Source organism: Ostrea edulis, chromosome 7 (genome assembly GCF_947568905.1).
Source record: "Ostrea edulis chromosome 7, xbOstEdul1.1, whole genome shotgun sequence".
Classification (NCBI taxonomy): domain Eukaryota; kingdom Metazoa; phylum Mollusca; class Bivalvia; order Ostreida; family Ostreidae; genus Ostrea; species Ostrea edulis.
In genome coordinates this window covers 53588269-53609410 of record NC_079170.1, presented here as the reverse complement: position 1 = coordinate 53609410, position 21142 = coordinate 53588269, and the positions used below count along the sequence as shown (strand labels likewise).

Here is a 21142-nt window from a genome sequence, read left to right as displayed (position 1 = left end):
CATTTTTTTTTTAAAAATTCATAAAATAAATCATGTACCAAAGGTAACGCAATTTCTCAATTTTACTCCGAACTATGCCTATCAAAAAGGACATTTGTGAAGAATTGCAAGGGCCTACGACCCCAGTGCCAAATACTTCAGGGAAAAATACTGCAATACATGTATATAATTATCACCTGTTGGGGTAGTTGTTGCCATCATTTCCTCCTCTGCCCACAGACATAACTCTGGGGCTCAATCCTGAGTTACGTCCCCTGCCTGAGGAGGGGATGTTAGGTCCCCAGCTTCCAACAACAACCCCTGCTATTTCTAGCTGTCCCCCACGAGCATCCACTGGAGAACGGCCTAAATCACAAACAAAAGAAATCATGTACTGTAACTATACAAATGTTGAGCAGTAACAATACATTTTGGTGTCAACAAATTGCAACATACTTTTCCCCTATATACATGTAAAATTAAAACATCAACAATGCACTTATGGATAACACTAACTTTGGGCCCTCTCTTTTTTACCCTTCTCCACAAGATTTTTTCAGTTAAATAGCTGAATGGCCTTCATTTCACATAAAGCAATGCTTTTATCCATTAATGCTATTTGAAGATTTTCCTATATACCATAGAGGGGCATTGTTCTTCAGTTGTCTGTTCCAAAGACCTCATTAAGGATTTGAAATGGACAACGAACAATACCTTTCGCATTGGCTGGATTTGTTAATAAAGCAAACCATCCTGTACATAAGCATATGACCTCATTGCTCATTACAATCATACAAACAGTTGGCCTGTTCGATGTCCAGCAGTAAAGATTTTCTATTGCATTTTGATTACACAAGGTATATGACCAATCTAGCCCAACATTGGTACCCAAGTCTTGGGGCCATAAATTTCTCATTCTTGATAGAGGTAGAGAGCTCAATTTCCAATATAAACATGTAAAATATTATGCCTTCTTGATGTCCAGAAGTAAAGAAGACTATCTAAGACATAAGCATTTGAATATATGACCAACTTAGCCCCACCCTGTGGCATGAATCCTGAAACCCAAGGGCCCTCAATTTCAGTTTTGGTAAAGGCTCATTGCTTATCATAAGCATGTCAATAATTGGACTGCTTCATGTCCTGGAATAGAGAAGATTCCTGATGTTATGGTTTGGGCCACATCTCTCATGCCCCAGAGAGGTAGTATTTGTTCCCCTTGACCCGTGGATATTCTATACTGAATTAATTTAAAATCGGTCTTGCAGTTGAATATGAAAATTTCAAAAGTATAATCAACATGTGACAACAGATGAAAATTAATAGCAATAGGTCACTTGAGTAACTTGGACAACCTAATATAAACATGTCTTAGTCTATTCACACCATTTTTAAAGTGTTTCCAGGACACAATTAAAATTTGTATGATTAAAACCTATTACAGTATGCTATTCCCAAATGACATGACACTACATTCAAATAAAAACAAGATGTGCTTGTGAAACACAAATGCCTCCGATAATGGTCAGTTTCAAAGATGACCAAGGTCACAAGGACAAATATCTTGATACCAGTAGAAATATCTTGTCACAAGAACTTCTAATGTGCAATATGAAAGCTGTAATATTTACCTTTTAGAAGTTATGACCAATGTCAATTTTTAAAAAGTAGGTCAAATGCCAAGGTCAAAAGTACCAACAGAAAGGTCTTATCACAAGGAATACTCATATGAAATATCAAAGCTCTAGCATTTACTGTTCAAAAGTTATTGGCAAGGTTAAAGTTCTTAAAAAGTAGGTCAAACTCCAAGGTCAAGGTCACAAATGTTGGTACCCATTGAAAGGTCTTGTCACAAGGAATACTCATGTGAAATATCAAAGCTCTAGCACTTACTGTTCAAAAGTTATTAGCAAGGTTAAAGTTTCATATAGAATGACAGACAGGACAAAAACAATATGCCCCCCCCCCCCCCCTCTTCGATCTCAGGGGCATAAAAAATCAAACTTCTGATAAAATTGGCTATCTGGCACTTCTCAAAGAGACACTGGTGGGTTTGAGAACAAATTCATTAGTTTGCCTTACCCAGAATTCCTCTGCCTCTCCCTGGAGCCTTGGGCTGATTCTGTTGCGGTCCCATTCCTGCAGGGATCCCCCCACCTGGTCTGCCCATCCTGTTGGGTGGCCCCATTCCAGCAGGGCGGAAGTTCATGTGGCTGTTGGGATTGGGGAAAGGAGGGTAGCCATAGGGGTAGTTGGTGTAGAGTGAAGGAGCCGGAAGCATAGGCTTGGCAAACTCAAACTGAAGTCCCTCCATGATGGCTTGCCTCATTCTCTCTACTTGCAGGACCTGATCCACCTATGATTTCAAGGGAAACGTTTCTCTGTGTACCCAGCAACATATTTATTCCATATGTTCTCAATTCTATGCAACATTCAAAGAAAGCATCTGACTGATGAAGACAAAATCTTCAGCAGAATGATGCATTTTCTTGTATATTGTATTTCTATTTACAAATCTTACCTGCCCATCACACATGTCAATTAGTGGTGTGTTATTAGTAGCTTTCAGTAATTTGAAGTGGAACAGTTTGCCATCGAAGAACTGCCATGGAAGGCACATGTTCCAAGGAATAGGGGCACCACACACGTCATTAGCAAACACTGCAGTCTCCACGCCCGACATCAGCAGGGAGGCCAGGTGGATACCACGGGGCAGTACATTAGGCAGCTAAAAAAAACAATATAGTTAAACTCTTTAATCAAACAATAATTATACACATACAGTATATCGAAACATAATCCTAGTCAAATTCATTTGGACAGGATAGACCTATCTTTGTCTCTTATCAAAAATTGCTTGTACTTCATTCAAAGGTTGCTTAGGACTTTGGATGTGTCAAGACCCTAACGACCACCTAGGTCAGACTGTAATTTTCCCAAATAACATTTCACGTAAATATTCACGTACATGCTGCTTGCACACATACATGTAGAACATTAATTATCTGTACTAGTTTCTAAACCTTTTTTTCATATATACCCAAAGCATTTTTCAATATATTTTCAACTGATGCAATAATAATGGTTAGGCATCCACGTGTTTTATAACAGCTGTCAAGTTACCTTAAGATCCTGCATGGTTTGTACATCCAACAGTAGAGGAGAAACACTCATAGCGAGGAAGGCGTCCAACTCCTGGCGCTGCAGGATACGACCAAACCTCAGCAGGTATCTGAATGGGCAGATACATAATAAATGGAGGAGAGGATCAAAGTTTTACAAATGCAAGAAACCAAACTGATTTAACTTGCAAAATGTCAAAAACCAAAAGCAATACAACAAATGAGTTGAAAAAGTTTACAAACTTAGATGAAAACAGATCAATAAGGCAAAATCATTTTCCTCGAAATCAAAAATTTAGAACAAAGCAGAATATGTGTATGCAGAGTTGTTGGGGGCACATATTGTCTAATCCCTACATTGTGTGGTGGTGGTGTGACATACAGGTGTTAATCTCTACATTGTGTGGTGGTGGTGGTGTGACATACAGGTGTTAATCTCTACATTGTGTGGTGGTGGTGTGACATACAGGTGTTAATCTCTACATTGTGTGGTGGTGGTGGTGTGACATACAGGTGTTAATCTCTACATTGTGTGGTGGTGGTGGTGTGACATACAGGTGTTAATCTCTACATTGTGTGGTGGTGGTGGTGTGACATACAGGTGTTAATCTCTACATTGTGTGGTGGTGGTGTGACATACAGGTGTTAATCTCTACATTGTGTGGTGGTGGTGTGACATACAGGTGTTAATCTCTACATTGTGTGGTGGTGGTGTGACATACAGGTGTTAATCTCTACATTGTGTGGTGGTGGTGTGACATACAGGTGTTAATCTCTACATTGTGTGGTGGTGGTGGTGTGACATACAGGTGTTAATCTCTACATTGTGTGGTGGTGGTGGTGTGACATACAGGTGTTAATCTCTACATTGTGTGGTGGTGGTGTGACATACAGGTGTTAATCTCTACATTGTGTGGTGGTGGTGGTGTGACATACAGGTGTTGATCTCTACATTGTGTGGTGGAGATGAAATCCTTACCTTAGAACACAGCAGAGTATGAGGAGTTGTTGAGGCACGTATTGTGTGTTCAGCATAAGAGGGGTGTCACTCTCCATACAGGTCAGGAATGCCCTAAGTCGGCGCGTCTTGTCATCAACCTGCTGACCGAGCCACATGCGCTCAATGGATGGGGTCTTCCAGTCCACTGGTCGAGCAATGACCATATCAAATGATGGTCGAGCATTGTTACGCCTGACCGACCACTCTTTTACTGGGATGTCAAAAGATTTGGGAGGAGAAGGTGGACCATCACCTACAATGTACGAGAAAGTTTCCTTTGAATAATGTTTAGGATACAATTCAGAAATCATCACTTGCAGAAGTGTTTTACACACAATGTTGTATCATTGCATGGAGATGGAAAACGTGTGGTCTGGCCTGCATTACAAGTCACATTCAATGTTGCTATAAATCAAAGTGCATTAATATTTGATCCACTTCAAACATCTAAATTCCTTTTCATAAAAGTGTTCAGTATTTCAAATGAAGATTTTGTAAATTATTTGTTTACTAATTACAAATACATGTATAGCTAAATGTACATTATAGCTAATGGTGATTCGCTTTGATTTGTATTCTATCTAACCATAATTTTGGAGACAATAAAACAATTATGGGTTGGTACCTTTTTCCTTAACCTGATTATCGTGGATGATTTTGAGTTTGTTGAGGTTGAACAGAACGGAGTACACTGTCTGTCGGATTGGTTTGTAGAGTTCAGCTGCAGTTGGCAGTTCCCTGCTGGCTTCATCCTCCAGGCTCACAGGAATTTTCATCTCTCCCTGTTAATCAAAATCTACAGTTCTAGTCAATCTCCATATATTTCATTTCACCCACGAAAACAGCAAAGTTGCACAATATTTCCATCTACATATCTGACATAAAAGTCAGGTTAGGATATTCATCGTTTCTTAGTACATTCCATGTCTTCACAAATTTCACTAGCCTGACATCCGAGGTTAAAATGAATTTGAGCTAGCAAAATTTTACTTTCTCAAAAGTAGCCAAAGGGGCTAGTGAAAAATTATGATAAACTTTTCTGAATAGAAATTATATTGAAATAATCTAATGCAATTTGATTGGCTGAGCACACTGAAAAAAATTTCTTACAAGCAATGTGCACAAAATACTAACGGTAAAAACTTGATACAAACTCCAATACAACAAGAGATGTTTGTAAAACACATATGCCCCAATGGTGCAAAATTGAAAAGGGTTATACACACACATCATTTAATTGATAGTAGTATCAACAATTCAAAATATTGAGCAGACAATATCTTCCTATGTCAAGAGTGAATTGACCATGTGACCTAAAAATCAATAGGGGTCATCTACACCTTATGCTGTACCAATGCACCAAGATTGGTGTCAATCAAGCAAATAATTCTTAAAATATAGGAGACAATATATGACTATGTCCAGTTCAACTATTGACTTTTGACCTCAAAATCAATATGGGTCATCTTCTCCTGAAGATATACCAGTGTACTACATGTAAGTTTGATGTCTGTCAAGCAAAGGATTCTCAAGATATTGAGCAGACATTATATTACTATGACCATTTTGACCCTTGACCTTTGACCATAAAATCAATAGGGATCATCTTCTCCTGAAGATGTACCAGTGTACCGAGTTTGATGTCTGTCAAGCAAAGGGTTCTCAAGATATTGAGCAGGACAGTATATTCCTATGTCCAGTGTGACCCTTGACCTTTGACAATGTGACCTCAAAATCAATAGGGGTCATCTTCTCCTGAAAACGTATCAGTGTACCAAGTTTGATGTCCGTCAAGAAGAGGGTTCTCAAGATACTGAGCAGACAGTATATTCCCATGTCTAGTTTGACCCTTGACCTTTGACCATGTGACCTCAAAATAACAATATCATATGCAAAGTAATGGTATATCAAGTATTTACAAATTTTACTGTTTCATTATAAAATATATATTCACTTGGGTGGATTGCTTGATCTGCCTATCAAAGCATAAAATGTGTCAAGTCTTGCAAAATGTACCAGATGATGGCACGTCACCTCAATTGAACATTTGGATCGCTATCTGCAAATGGCATACATATTTTACTGTGTTTGTTTAATTGACAACAATGCTGCATGCACAAGTTATATTGTAGTTTAAAACTCTTATAAGATAAATAACTGCAAATCATATTGCATTTTCTGGTACATGACATATCTTGTGTGAAGTCAGACCAAACATAATCAAAGATTTGATAATACGTCATGTGGTCATAATTGTTGAATAGCATTTATGCAAACATTTCACATTTTTCGAATAAGTTTGCTATGAAACACACTACCATTGGTTGGCCTTGGATAATGTCACTATTACAGATTTTCAATGCATGTCATTAGAGATATTACTTAACATCATATCACATTAAAATTCTAATATTAATTTGGATCAGACACTAGAAATATCTAATTACATGTATTTGTCCCTCTTTATACCCCAGTTTGGAAAGTTGAAAGATTTTTCATAAACCACCTTACTGTTTACAAAGTTTAAACTGTCCTAGATAGAGTCACAATCACATCTATAAACCACCTTACTGTTTACAAAGTTTAGACTGTCCTAGATAGAGTCACAATCACATCTACATGTATAAACCACCTTACTGTTTACAAAGTTTAAACTGTCCTAGATAGAGTCACAATTACATCTATAAACACTTGTGAATTCCTATACACAACTAAAGCACAATGTACTTGCACATTAATAAAATTTGAAGGGAATATAGAGCCTTTCCATATTGAAGTCCACATTTATACAATGATGATGACAGTGAATGGATTAAATATACCTGTGATGATGGCAGTGAATGGATTAAATATACCTGTGATGATGACAGTGAACAGGTTACATCTACCTGTGATGATGACAGTGAACAGGTTAAATACACCTGTGATGATGACATCACGTACCTGTGAAAGCAGCTGATATATCCAGGGGTGCATAAGCCCCTTTTGGTGCCTCTCACTTGCGATTCTCATGATTTCTGGGGACACTGGAGGAATTTTGGAATCTCCAGATGAAGACTTGTTTGGATGCTTATTCTGCATTTGCTGAAAGGTAAAGAGTGAATACTATGGAAGAGGTCATGTACTATATAAAAAAATCTGTTGATGCAAAAATTTTACAATGAAAGGTGAAGATAACTAACAGTGATCAAGCAATACAAAATAGAGAGTTGGACAAACACAGACCCCTGGATATACCAGAGGTGGGATCAGACAAACACGGACCCCTGGATATACCAAAGGTGGGATCAGACAAACACGGACCCCTGGATATACCAGAGGTGGAATCAGACAAACATGGACCCCTGGATATACCAAAGGTGGGATCAGGTGACTAGGAGGAGTAAGAATCTCATGCATTCCAATATAGAAATTGAAACCCTGTTGTGAATAAATTGCAATCAGAATAACTCAAGAGATAAAAAGGACATTAATCGGGACTTTTTCCTAGTAATATCCAGAGTCATTTGACCTACGACATTGTGACAGTCAAAATCAACATAGCAATTGACATTTTCACCAGAAATATAAAGATGTAGTGCATCATGAGATATCTAAAGTATTGATCAGATGAAGACTCTTTGACCTTTTTATTTTTTATATTAATATCTAGCAAAGGAATCTCAAAATATTGAGTAGACAGTTGAGTTCTTGTGTCCTGAGTAGTTTGACACTGACCTTTGACCTCAAAATCAATAGGGGTCATCTAATCCTTGGGGGTACCAACCTACAAAGTTTTGATGTCTATCAAACAAAGGGTTCCCAAGATATTGAATGAACAATATTTTCATATGCCCAGAGTAGTTTGACTCCTGGCTTTGACCTTGTGACCTCAAAATCATTAGAAGTCCTCTACTCTTTATGGACTACCAGTATACCAACCTTGATGTTTGTTAAGCAAAGTGTTCTCAAGATATTGAGTGAACTACACTTGGTCTACTGACTAACCAACATATGCAAACCAACATCATGACCCCTCTTTCTCAAAGGGGAACATAAATACAATAAAGACGACCTTTTTTTTGTAATCCACTAATTCTAAAGTTTCTCGAGTGTTTGGCATAAATCCAACAGGTCCTCCGAAACCTATGGGGTTGTATAATTTCATTCATTTGAACAACTCTACCTGCACTTACAGACACAATGCAATACAAACTTGCGGCCTAGAATTTGACTTACACAGACACAATGCAATACAAACTTACGGTCTGGAATTTGAGGGACTGGGGCCAGCTGGTCTCTGGACTGTTACGAGTGGGACTGGAACCACTGCTACTGGAGGAGGAGGAGGATACAGCAGCCAGCATGTCCTGACGAATTCCTACAAACATTGACAAGATAAATAATCAACTCCTACAGACATTGACAAGATAAATAATCAACTCCTACAGACATTGACAAGATAAATAATCAACTCCTACAGACATTGCCAAGATAAATAATCAACTCCTACAAACATTGACAAAATAAATAATGAACTCCTACAGACATTGACAAGATAAATAATCAACTCCTACAAACATTGACAACTTGAGTAAAATAATGAACTCCTGCAGACATTGACAACTTGAGTAAAATAATGAACTCCTACAGACATTGACAACTTGAGTAAAATAATGAACTCCTACAGACACACTTAAATGTACTAGGGGTATATTATTGAAGTTGCACACTTACCAGGGGGGATATGATTGAAGTTAGCATTACCACCAGCTGGGGGATCCACAATAACCTGAGGCACATGGTCTCCAGCAAATCCTGTGTTATCCTGAAATAATTTAATTCTAATTGTATTCTCGTCTCTGTGGTTAAATACAAACTAGGCTATGCAAATCATTTTTGTATAATATGGTTTGGTATGCCCCCCCCCCCCCCCAAACCAGCATCCGTAACTACTTTTCTTGCTTTTTATTTTCTATCGCAGGACTATTGTAGGCCTTCTACAAAATAGAAAGTCAGTGTGTGTGTGATAAGACACTTTTGCTTAATACACTGACTGTTTTCTCTATAGATGTCAAGCAAGATGTATAAAATCTACTCACTACTTGAAAAAATCAAAATCATTATATTCTCTGTATGATATCTTTGAATAATACATTATATTAAAACAAAGACAATATTTTCAAATTAATGGTATATTAAGTATTGGCATATAATTTTACTGTTTATTTTGAAATACATTTCCCATTGGAGAGGAGGGATTGCTTGATCCGCCTCTCAACTAAAAAAAAAAAGCATAATTATCAGATGATGTCACCTTAAAAAATATGGACTCGTGGATTGGACATTTCCTTACATATTTTCCTGTGTCGGATTTAATATCAGCAATAATGTTGCATGCAAGGGCAAGTTTTATAATTGTAAAAAACTTTCATAAAATCAAAAACTACAAATTATTAGGCCTATATGCGTTTTCTGGACTATCTAAAGACTTGTTTTGCATGACATCAATTCCCGTACTTTCTCAAACTCAGTAAGAGTGACTTCAAAGTCGATGCATCACAAACATACCCTTCTTATATTTTCTGTTATGAAGTTCATACCAAACTTCACCTTCAATAATGTTTACAATTTTGATAAATAGGCTCCATAGAACTAGATGGCTGCCTTCACAATTCACTTCATCATGGTAGCTAAGTGAATCATTGTGCAATGCAAGTGATTTGTATTTTTCAATATTAATGTACGTTTTGCCAAAGAAAGATTAGGACTTTTTTCTTTTTGAATTAAATCATAAGGAATGAATTTAATTTTGGGATATATTATACAATTTAACCTGGTTGGGTAAGTTTACACTTTTTAATAATCCGCTTCGCTTATGTTGTGTTGTGTAAATTATACAGTGCATTGAGTAAGCGTGAATCAATACATCGATATATCAAAATGTACCAGTATACACCTGTCCAGCAATATACGATACGGTGTTTAGATGATACGATACGATATAATGTCAGGTTTTAAAATAGCCCTTTTCATAGTCGGGATCGAAGTTCATAATCTGAAAATGGCTTCTAACAGGAACACGATTCCTCAGACTTTAATACCCACTTTTACATTGTGACATTAGAGATTCCTCAGACTTCAATCCCCGCTTTTACATTGTGACACATCGGAGATTTCTCAGACTTTAATCCCCGCTTTTACATTAATTGTGATTGACATATCGTAGATTCCTCAGACTCTAATCCCCGCTTTTACATTGTGACATCAGAGATTCCTCAGAATTTAATCCCCTCTTTTACATTGTGACATCAGAGATTCCTCAGACTTTAATCCCCGCTTTTACATTGTGACATCAGAGATTCCTCAGAATTTAATCCCCGCTTTTACATTGTGACATCAGAGATTCCTCAGACTTTAATCCCCCTTTTACATTGTGACATCAGAGATTCCTCAGAATTTAATCCCCTCTTTTACATTGTGACATCAGAGATTCCTCAGTTTTTAATCCCCTCTTTTACATTGTGACATCAGAGATTCCTTAGACTTCAATCCCCGCTTTTACATTGTGACACATTGGAGATTTCTCAGACTTTAATCCCCGCTTTTACATTGTGACACATCGGAGATTTCTCAGACTTTAATCCCCGCTTTTACATTGTGACATTGGAGTTTCCTCAGACTTTAATGTCATTGTTTGTTTTGTTATGAAATAAAAGATATTAGACCCCTTCATTTTTTTTAATTTTGATATTTTACTTCAGAAAATGCTTAACTACATTGTATATCCAATATATCGGATATCGCATCAAAAAATATTGTATCGTATCGTATAGTAAAATCTTGAGCAATACACACTCCTAGTATTGAGCATGAAATTTCATATGAAAAACTAGTCTTACTATATTTCTCTGTTGCATTGCATAATTCCCTTGCCTTGGGGTAGCACCAACTGGAAAATAAGAAAAGTATAAAGCAATTAGAGCATGTCTAAGATGTACATTTGGAAAATTTGTAACTATTGTATTTTTTGTTTCGATTTTTCACTTGTCAAATTAGCTCAGCAGAGAATGAAGGTGTTAATCTGGCAATCTGTAGTAATGTGTCAGAGTCCTGCAGGAGTTTGTTTTGATGATTTTACACTAACACTGGCAATCTGTAGTAATGAGTCCGAGTCCTGCAGGAGTTTGTTTTGATGATTTTACACTAACACTGGTAATCTATAGTAATGTGTCCGAGTCCTGCAGGAGTTTGTTTTGATGATTTTAAACTAGGGCTGTCACGGTTTCAAAAAATTTCGGGTCGGTTCTAAATTTTGTACTTCAGGTTCGGGTATTTCAGTTCGGGTCTATATAACTATTTAAACAATCTAACATACAGTTAAAATCAAAAAACCTTTATTGTATTTTGTCAAAATAATTATTCAGGGACATGGACTGAGGTTTAATCTCGACATTCATGGTACTAGAAACAGCATTGTCACTTCTACTCGTTTTCATCCATGCTTTCAATGTTTTGTCATTGACGATGTTGCTCCTGTGGCGTATTTTCAATGCGTCTGACATGTCTTACATATACTGTAATTATTTACAGTTTTGTCTACAATGCCATCATTTAACAATTGATCAAATATACTGCCACCTTTGAGGATTTTGACGACATAACGATTCTATTTTTAAAACCAAACCCGAACCGAAATACGGGAAAATGGAACCGAACCCGACCCGAACAACACGACCAGCGGTTTTTGGTTTTTTGGGGTACTCGTTGCAGCCCTATTTTACACTAACACTGGCAATCTGTTGTAATGTGTCCGAGTCCTGCAGGAGTTTGTTTTAATGATTTTACACTAACACTGGTAATCTATAGTAATGTGTCCGAGTCCTGCAGGAGTTTGTTTTGATGATATTACACGAACACTGGCAATCTGTAGTAAAGAGTCCGAGTCCTGCAGGAGTTTGTTTTGATGATTTTACACTAACACTAGCAATCTGTAGTAATGAGTCCGAGTCCTGCAGGAGTTTGTTTTGATGATTTTACACTAACACTGGCAATCTGTAGTTATGAGTCCGAGTCCTGCAGGAGTTTTTTTTTAATGATATTACACGAACACTGGGATTTTTTGCATGTTTATGAAATGAAATGGTTTTTTTTTCCAACACCACTACCTTTATACCACCATAACTTTATTTGCTTGATTTCATTGATTCTTATTCATCATCATAATCAATTTGTTTACTAAATGTTCTGGAATAGAGAAGATTTTAATAGATCTGTGCAATTCACATTCAGTATACTTCAGCCATATTACCCTGCCCTGATGTCTGAACCTGACCCAGGGCTAAGCTCATGATTTCTACAGTAATTTGATTAGGTCTCCAACAAGCCCGCTATAACCCAGAATTCGCATCTTAGGTGTGCAGAGAGTGAAGATGCAGATACTAAAAGATCTTGTTTATTTTCAGTATCAATTTTTGAGTGTCCAAAAATTAAATATTATAAGAAACATTCCCTATTCTCTTTAGAGAAGTGGACAGGCATAGTCTCGATTCACTTCTCTTAACAAGCCTTCACACACAATCTAATTAAAATCAGATCCTAAAATACGCTCACAATCGCTACAATAGGATCTGACATAACCCCATAGAGGATCATGTCCGCATGACCTTTCGCTTGGAATATTCATGAGAACTATCAGCCAGTCAGATTGCACCATACAGACAATGATGGCTATTTAGGCGGTTCCTGGCAATTCGTAAACAAATTGCTGTAATCTCTCTCCCAAGAAGTTTATTCCACACTGTAAAATTGTATATTCTCACATAACGAATTTTAAACTTTCGCAATAATGCCTCATCTATTCCGTTCATACAAACAACAAAACGTACGATATGAATTACACCCAAATTCAATTAATTGTGAATTCCGATTTATGTATGAATAGGGATGGGTACGATTTGAATAGTTTTCAAGATGGTTTACTTAAATAACGCGAGGAATATAAAGGCAGTCGACGTAAACGGTGCATTGCGAGGTCGCATCTAGCTGCGATATGTTTTCTTTCAAACCAAACAATCGCAGCCATTTTCCTTGAATTGTGAACACAGACGATTTTAAAGCCAACGCGCTGATTGGCTGACATAAAGTTCATCTGAACATGACCCCCAATCAGGTTATGTCAGATCTACTTACGCAGAGTATACGGCGCGGATCTAAGAAGTCTGATTTTAATTAGATTGCCTTCATACAACATGTTTTGATTCTGGTAAACATGTAAATGCTGGAATTGGTAACGGTTTACACCTTCACCAACGTTTCAGCTCAAATACATGTATGCCTGGATTTACGTAATAGAAAAGCTCTTCCAACAACTTTAACAATAATGCATGTAAATGTGTCCATCAAAAGGAAAACGCTTACTCCATGTAAATCCATTTTCATATGTTCCCTGTCCCAGGCTTACAGTCTTCACGAAAACTCAGTGGTCCGAAGACCGAGGCCAGTGAATTTTATGGTCGGGTCGGTGAAAATAAAAAATCAGGAAGTCCGATGGGTTTGTAGACTTTTTGTAAGTCACATTAAATATAATGTTAGATTTAGATATTCTAAACGTCTTATTTGCTTAAATTTACCATCAAAATAAAAATGAATCAATAAATAGCACATAAAATAAGTGTTTGGACATCGTGGTTTGTTTCTTTAAAGTAAAGAAGGATAACTATCAGGGATCGACATTAACGGTTGTCCGACTGCCCGAGGCAAGTAAAAACCCAGTTCGGACAAGTGAAACTCAATACACACTTGTCTGATGGGGCAAGTGATATTTTTACTAGAAAATGTGATTATTAAAATAATTGTGTTAAGCTTGATGAATATAAATTTTAGAAAGTAAAACTCAACTTTTCTTTAACGAACGGTCAGATTATAGCGAAGGTCCATTCTAGTAGATCGTACTGTATCACCAATTGACAGAGAGAGATAATTAAGATAATTAGAATTACTGGTTGACAGGCTTATTAGAGTCTAAGATATTTCGGACAACTAAGTTTTTCATTTGGACAAGTAAAACTTTGAGTTCACTTGCCTGAAGAGCAAGTGAGATGAAAAGTTATGTCTATCCCTGACTATACTTGTAATTGTCAAGATAACTTGTACCTTGATCATGTGAATATTCAACGAACATCTGCACACCGGTAATTGCTGCTTTATTGCATTGTCCAATTAAAATGAACTTCGTCAAATGCAGTTATCTCTGATTTTATGCAATTTCTATAGTTTAATATAGAATCAATCAATCGTTTGCATTTGATGTTGGTAGAGAAGGCTACTCCCTAAGGTGCACTCAGGCTGTTTTCATGTTTGTGAAAAATACGTGAATTTGTAGTTGTTGTTTGCGGGCGGGGGGAGAGAGACAGAATACCGTGTACGGTGTTGTTTTTCTGGTATCGACAGAAAGGATGTCTTAGGGTGGATATGAATACGAGTAATAACCATAATTTCAGTAAATTAATCGTACAATTTTACAATGCATTCCATAATGTATGTGATAAACATGTACTATGAAAATTGGGGGGGGGGGGGGCAGTAAATTTCACTGTGGGCCAGTAAATTAAGACAGTTCACTGGTCCAACTGGCCAGCAAGTTTTAAATGTTTTTGTGAAGACTGGGCTTATGAGTTTATCTTGTTTAGCAGTAAAAAATCAAAAGTAAGAAAATTTGGAAAAATTAGTGAACATACATTTTGTTTCCCAGAAAGCATTTCAAAATCTCAACTTTAAAACTTAAGTGTTGATATCCACAGAAATATGTACTTAATCAAAAACCAGATGTCAAAAACCTTTTCAATAAATGCAAGTATAATATTTGTTCCTAATTCTCCAACTTTGGATTTTTAGATTTTTTTTTTACTGCCAATAGAGACAAAACAAATGGATTAACGGGAGGAGTAAGTTCAATTTTCTTATCACCATGATCACAGGTGCATGCATTAATGTTATAAGTTGTGAAAATAACTTGCCCATTATGTAAATCCAGTCATATTTCAGTCGAAGTGTCTTTCAACATGTTCAAGTGGAAACCGTCACCGGTTCCACCATTTACAAGTTTTCTAGAATAAAAACTGTACATGAATGTTTCCTAAGAGAAGTGGCTGTTGTCTGTCCACTTCTCTAAAGAGAGTAACACTTTCCACAAGAAGAAATGTTAAGACTCACATTGTCCAAGTCTTGGCCTGTACTTCAGAAACCCATCATTTGTGCCATTCAGATAATACTGCACACACTGTTTGAATTTTGATACCAGTTCCGTTTTATTCCCTTTTGAATTCCTGTTATAATAAAAGAAATTATAGTTCCTATCTATATTATATTCATAGAGAAACAATAACCCGCAGTTTTTCAATACAGTACTACTTTTAACAAGATATATTCAGACATTCAATATTTTTAAGAAGTTAATCATCACTTAATTAGCATTTTAACACATTTTCACTTATAGCAGTGTACCATCTTGGTTCAAATACAGAGTTGACCAATAAAAAAACAACTATGATGGATACTAAGTCCATCTTATATTTACTTAAAAACGACTTCTCCAACTTCATCAAGGTTTTCAACACTGGGCAGATTCCTGACAAAGTCCACAGCAGCTTGAATGGCATTTTCAGGGGTCAGCTACAAGAGAAGAAATTTGATATTCATTCTATTTAAAAGGATAAATATTCTTCAAGAGATGCTTTTGGAAATATTGTATTAATTTTGTTACTACAAACATCATCTTTGCTAGCCAATAAACCCTTGGCTAGCGAAGATGTACAAACACAGGAAGAATGTGATAAAGCAGTACCTTGGCTGGTTTACTAGGATCAGCCCTGCTTAGGAGTTCAATGTAGAAAGAGTAGAGATCTTCATCTGGTAAAATATGGTTCCCTGAAAAGTTAAAATTTAAGTTCTTAAAAAACTACACTCCTAATACATCAGTCATTGAGGACAAGAGGTAAACATGGGTAGGTAAAGACTGCTGCATATAGCTAAACTCGCTATTTCAGAAGTCAAATACAGAGAAACCTTATTAATTATGCCAAATTGCCACCAAATTTATCTTCATTTGACATTACATCTGTATTCACTTTGAATGTGTATTAATTCTTGTATTTGTTAATTCTTCATTTTTAACTTGTCATTCTACCTAACAGCAATGCTAACTATCTTCATTTTTTTTCACACCTGCAGTTTTCTTGATTGCTGCAGGTGTGCAACTTTTAATAACATCTAAATATAACCTGTACAATTAACTATAACGTTGAACTACAATGCTTTCAAAGCCTGATTTCATTTGTTTGAATACATTTATTCTTTTTATGATATAAATCTTACAATCATGATAATATAAATTCCCAAATTTACCTCACTGAAAGTTTTGAACATTATAAAAAAAACACTTTATGACCAGTGTATAAGACTCCAAAAAATAAAAAGTATTCATATACACCAGCAGGCTGAATACTATAAAAATATGTCAGCCGTTCTAAAAACCAACAAGCCTTCGGAATTGATGCATAATAAAAAAAAATTCTCACTTAAATTGCAATTTAAAAGTTAACACACAGTCACACAATAATATTAATATTAAAATTTTATTCCTTGTTCATTATAAATTTCTGAATAATCAACCATATTTGAAAAATCTGAGTTCTTCACATCATGATTGTCATCTTTTGGGCCTAAATTTGGCTGATCATTGACAACTTCATCATCAAAGACATCAACAGACACTGCCTCCACAATTTCCATTTGAGTGTAGCATAGTGACAAAGGCTAAATACTCTAAAATGCTTACAATATTGGATTTAACCAACTGCTAAAGCTCTTCAATAACCAAGATAAAAATAATCAAAATGAATTGAAATCAAAACAATAAGATTCTAAGTAAAATTAACATATTCAAGTAAGCTGATGCAAAGTAAACTTGTATAATAATCACTCTTGATTTGGTACGTCTCAGGCATGCTGGCAGACTGGAATTTTGTACACAAAGAGGTGACACTACCCTTCATTGTATTGACTAGTAAAATCATTTAAAAATTATAACATGACTGAGATAAATAATAGGATTTTTAAAACTCTTTTGTGTGCATTTCCTTTCAAACAACAAAGATCACAAATTGCCAAAGGATTTCTCTTTTCTGAGGACAAATTATTTCATGTTTCTGATTGCCCTTCCATTCCCCTGTGGGCCTATCCCCCTCTCAAAACAAACTTCAAAATCACATTCCATGCAATTTTGAAAACTCAATAACAGGTATTAATATTTCAGTGTTAGTTTGTAATACTGTACATAGACTAATTTAATAAACAGTATGATACCGGGTACTTTTAACTTTACCAAGTTTAATAAACTGATCTTATTTGGCAAGTTGCAATAGATACTATCTATCACTAGGGGGTTTTCATCTCTCACTTCATTCACAATTTGTTACTAGTGCTAATAAGAGAGTGCAATGAATTTTTCCATTCTCACCTAACAAAGCTGCCAAAATACAAAATCTGTTTGGATTCAGGTCCAGATTCTTTGCAATTTCATCCATAATGTATTCCTTGGTTTCCAATGAACCTTTGTATGTCAGTTTCAAATTCTGTGATGAAAAATATCGAGGAGGATCAAAAATTGTGTAGACTGGGTCCTGTGCAATAATACCCTGCAGTCCATGCTCTCTACAGTAACCAATAACTTCTTGAGCATGATCGTCCATCGAGCATGCAACCCCTACACCCATCTGTCGCAGGGCCATCCGAAGAGACCCTTGCAAAAAGACTGGGGGAATCCACCACACCTTAGGGGGCGGGGTTCCTTTGTTGTTAATGTGACGCAAAACAAAAGTGACCTTTTTCTTTCCATTGAGCTGATCAGCATACCATTCGTTTAACTTCTGACTCTCCAATGCACCGTTAAAGAATACAACCATGTCTAAATTGGCCGAATGACAGGCCTGCATCAGACTGTTTAAAAAAGCCATCATCCGATTCCATTGTCCCCCGCACACCCAATCCGAGAAGTAGCCACCATACAGACGGTCAAGACAACTTTCGGCATCAACCACCAGGCAGAAGCGCTCATTTCCGGGTTCCCTGCCACGCCTTTTTGGTATGAATCCTCTCGATATTTTCAGTAAATCCACCGACACACAAGCACTTGCACAGTGCGTTTCGATAAATTCCTGTAATGACCTAATCCCCATTTTGCAAAATAGTGCCGAATAATTATTTTTGCATAATAAACAATTGATTTTTTGTCCAATTAAGTGAAAGAGAATGGAATTTTTGGGAAAGAAGTAGGTTAATTTTGACCTACAAGTCGGCCATGTGCTTTTTCTTGCGGCTTACAAGCTAGGTGTCATGCGCCAGTGACGTATCCCGGATGTGTACCCAGAAGCCATTGCGTAACTTTTCGGAATTTCAAACATTTCGGGACTTTACATTACTCGAATTATCTTAAATCAAGAGTGCTCTCAAATGTTTCAGCAGACAAGTTTTGGTCCTACGGTGCCACGGGGTCGAAACTTACTATCTAGACATAATATATTGATTTAGATTAATGAACAACGACAAACTGAAATGCTAAATATTGTCTTCCATGCTGTTATATTAGTATTCTGCTCTTTGCCATTTGATTTCATGCAGGCACGTACATGTAGAAAGCCAGAGGCTAAGCTAGTTACTTTACCCCCCCCCCCCCTTTTGAATTTCACGCTTTTTGTAATCAGAGATTGGCATTCTACCGGTATAATCACATAAACAGGGAATCCACACATCGTTGCAAATTTGAAAAAAATATCAGAAAGGGGAGGGGGGTTTCCTTGACTTCAAGTGCCTACGGTAGAATCAGGCGCGTAGAGCTAGATCTACGTTTACGTCAAAACGCCCGAGCGTACACATAAAAAAAAAAAAAAAAAAAAAAAAAAAAAAAACCCAACCTATTAAATGCTACAAACATAGGTGAAAAATAAGTGTCTGCAGTATCTGCGGTACATTAGTCTCCCGGGCCCCGGACGCCTATACCAGGGCCCTGCCCTGGACCCGCTGGGGGCCTTGAGCGGCCCCCAGACCCCTCGCCGTACAATAGGCGTACACATTAATTAACTCAGGCTACGCCACTGAGAATGCTTGGATTCAGACCCCCCCCCCCCCCCCCGCTCCCCTTCCGATATAACCGACACTATAGTTGAGGTTTGTTTTGGTTTATTTTAATTGGACTTATTTTGGACTTAAATTGGGGTATGCAAGACATCGCTGACATGCTTTAGAACAAAAAATTATAAATAAACTTATTTAGGTCATTTGGAAAGGGGGAAGGGGTACTAAACCCAAGCACCTGTGATAGAATCGGGTAGGCCTAGTTCAGTGTTTTTCATTTTTATGCAGAGTTAGTTATTTTCATATGCAAAGTAAGATATATTCGCTAATTGGTCCCCATACGAACGCCGCCCCGCCCACGATTTAGGATTTTGAAGTTTTGACAAAATAGCAACTTTAAGGATTTTTATAGGGGGAGGGGAGGTATTTTTGTTCAGTTGTGAAATCAAGCTCTCCTTCCCACTCGATTTTGAAAAAGACAACAGAAAAGAAATGACAAGCCAACAAATGAATGAGTTGAACAGTTTTAACAAAAATGGTAATTTTCAGGGTTTCAATCCCACTTAGTTTTTTTTAATGGGAATCTTGGGTTGCAATACCCCCCCCCCCCCCCCCCCCGTTTTAAGGTTTTCTGGATCCGCCTTTGGACTCAATCTAATTAAATTAGAGCTAGATCCGCTCGCATATTCACATACTTGAATGTATAGCTAGTATAAAGCGAAACTAACATTTGGTTTTAATAAGATTATCGATCCCTGGCGTAATTTTAATTTCATGAGTTTTAAATATTGAAGAAGAAGAAGAAAAAGAATGATAGATAATTCGTACATAACCAATAAATTAGAACAAGAAATACATGTTCATGTATAATTAAATGTAGAGGGAAGGACTCTCTTGGCTTGTTTTAGTATAAGAATATATCAATAAGACAAAAATAATACACGATTAGTCATGAAATATATCTACAAAGCCTACAATGAAAATCGATGATATAGTATTATAGGAATGAGCGTACAATAAAACATTTGTAATTGAATATATCATCACCTGCCGTGTTTTAGGGAGTCTGACAAGACTGTTTACAGTTCGACATTTGTCCAATGAATCTGATATCTGAGCAGAAAAGTTTTGGTATTAATACACCCCCCCCCTTCCGTATTAGGAAATAAGAAGGCGATTGAAAAGATTTTACATGAAAAGTATAAATGATATACATCTTCGGTTTTCTCTTTCTTCGCCACATAAATAAAAAGGACTATACCTGTAATATTACGTTTATGTAGTTCGTAAGCAGTATAATTTGTGAAGGGGGGGGGGGTCTAGCACTTGATCTTTTAGGTACTTTTCACAACAATTCTACTCCTATCCCATTACCCCTTTTTGCATGTGTATGGATATATAGCATCTTAGGGAGATCTTGAGACAGTCTTTTTTATATATGAAAATTACTAGTATTTTATTACTTGTTTCCAAAGTTCTAGTCATTCTATTCGGCGTACTCGTATTTTCCCCCCGCTACGATAGAGAAAAAGAAAGAAAGAAAAGAGAGAGCTGATTTAAAGGTTATTCCCAATAGGCTAGGAAGGGGGGGGGGTCTGGGCTACCTAGGCCCCCAGAGGCTATGTGGTAAATGGTGCAAAATCCTGCATTTGGAGAATTTCCTGGCACTACCTTCTTTTTCACTTTTAAATTGTCTACTTCTTAAAGAAAACTTTTATGCTACATATACTTTTTAAGTGATATTTGTATCTGACGAAAATATCGTAAATATACATATCAGTGTTTCGTCTTATTTATCCTAGAATTAAGTGATAAAGTTGTGTTGAAAATTTGAATAATGCAATTACGTTAGTATCCACCTTTCATATCATTTTGACTCAAAGTCTAGCTAAAATTGAATAACTTAAAGTTTTTAGTCCGCAAAAAAAAA

General features: G+C 36.6%; 1 protein-coding gene across 1 annotated transcript in view; it reads right to left on the bottom strand.

Moving 5' to 3' along the window:
• The window catches only part of LOC125654857 (constitutive coactivator of PPAR-gamma-like protein 1 homolog), a 29974-nt gene extending 11480 nt beyond the window's left edge, over positions 1-18494 (bottom strand). The window contains exons 1-14 of the mRNA XM_048884962.2: positions 17600-18494; positions 15926-16008; positions 15659-15753; positions 15295-15407; positions 10983-11032; positions 8818-8908; positions 8346-8461; positions 7045-7185; positions 4727-4883; positions 4081-4354; positions 3103-3211; positions 2501-2707; positions 2062-2335; positions 177-345 (exon numbers count right to left, since the gene is read on the bottom strand). Of these exons, the coding sequence (XP_048740919.1) occupies positions 177-345; positions 2062-2335; positions 2501-2707; positions 3103-3211; positions 4081-4354; positions 4727-4883; positions 7045-7185; positions 8346-8461; positions 8818-8908; positions 10983-11032; positions 15295-15407; positions 15659-15753; positions 15926-16008; positions 17600-18317 (2597 nt within the window). The 5' untranslated portion in view covers positions 18318-18494. The remainder of the gene's footprint in view (positions 1-176; positions 346-2061; positions 2336-2500; positions 2708-3102; positions 3212-4080; positions 4355-4726; positions 4884-7044; positions 7186-8345; positions 8462-8817; positions 8909-10982; positions 11033-15294; positions 15408-15658; positions 15754-15925; positions 16009-17599) is intronic.
• Positions 18495-21142: the final 2648 nt, after the last annotated feature.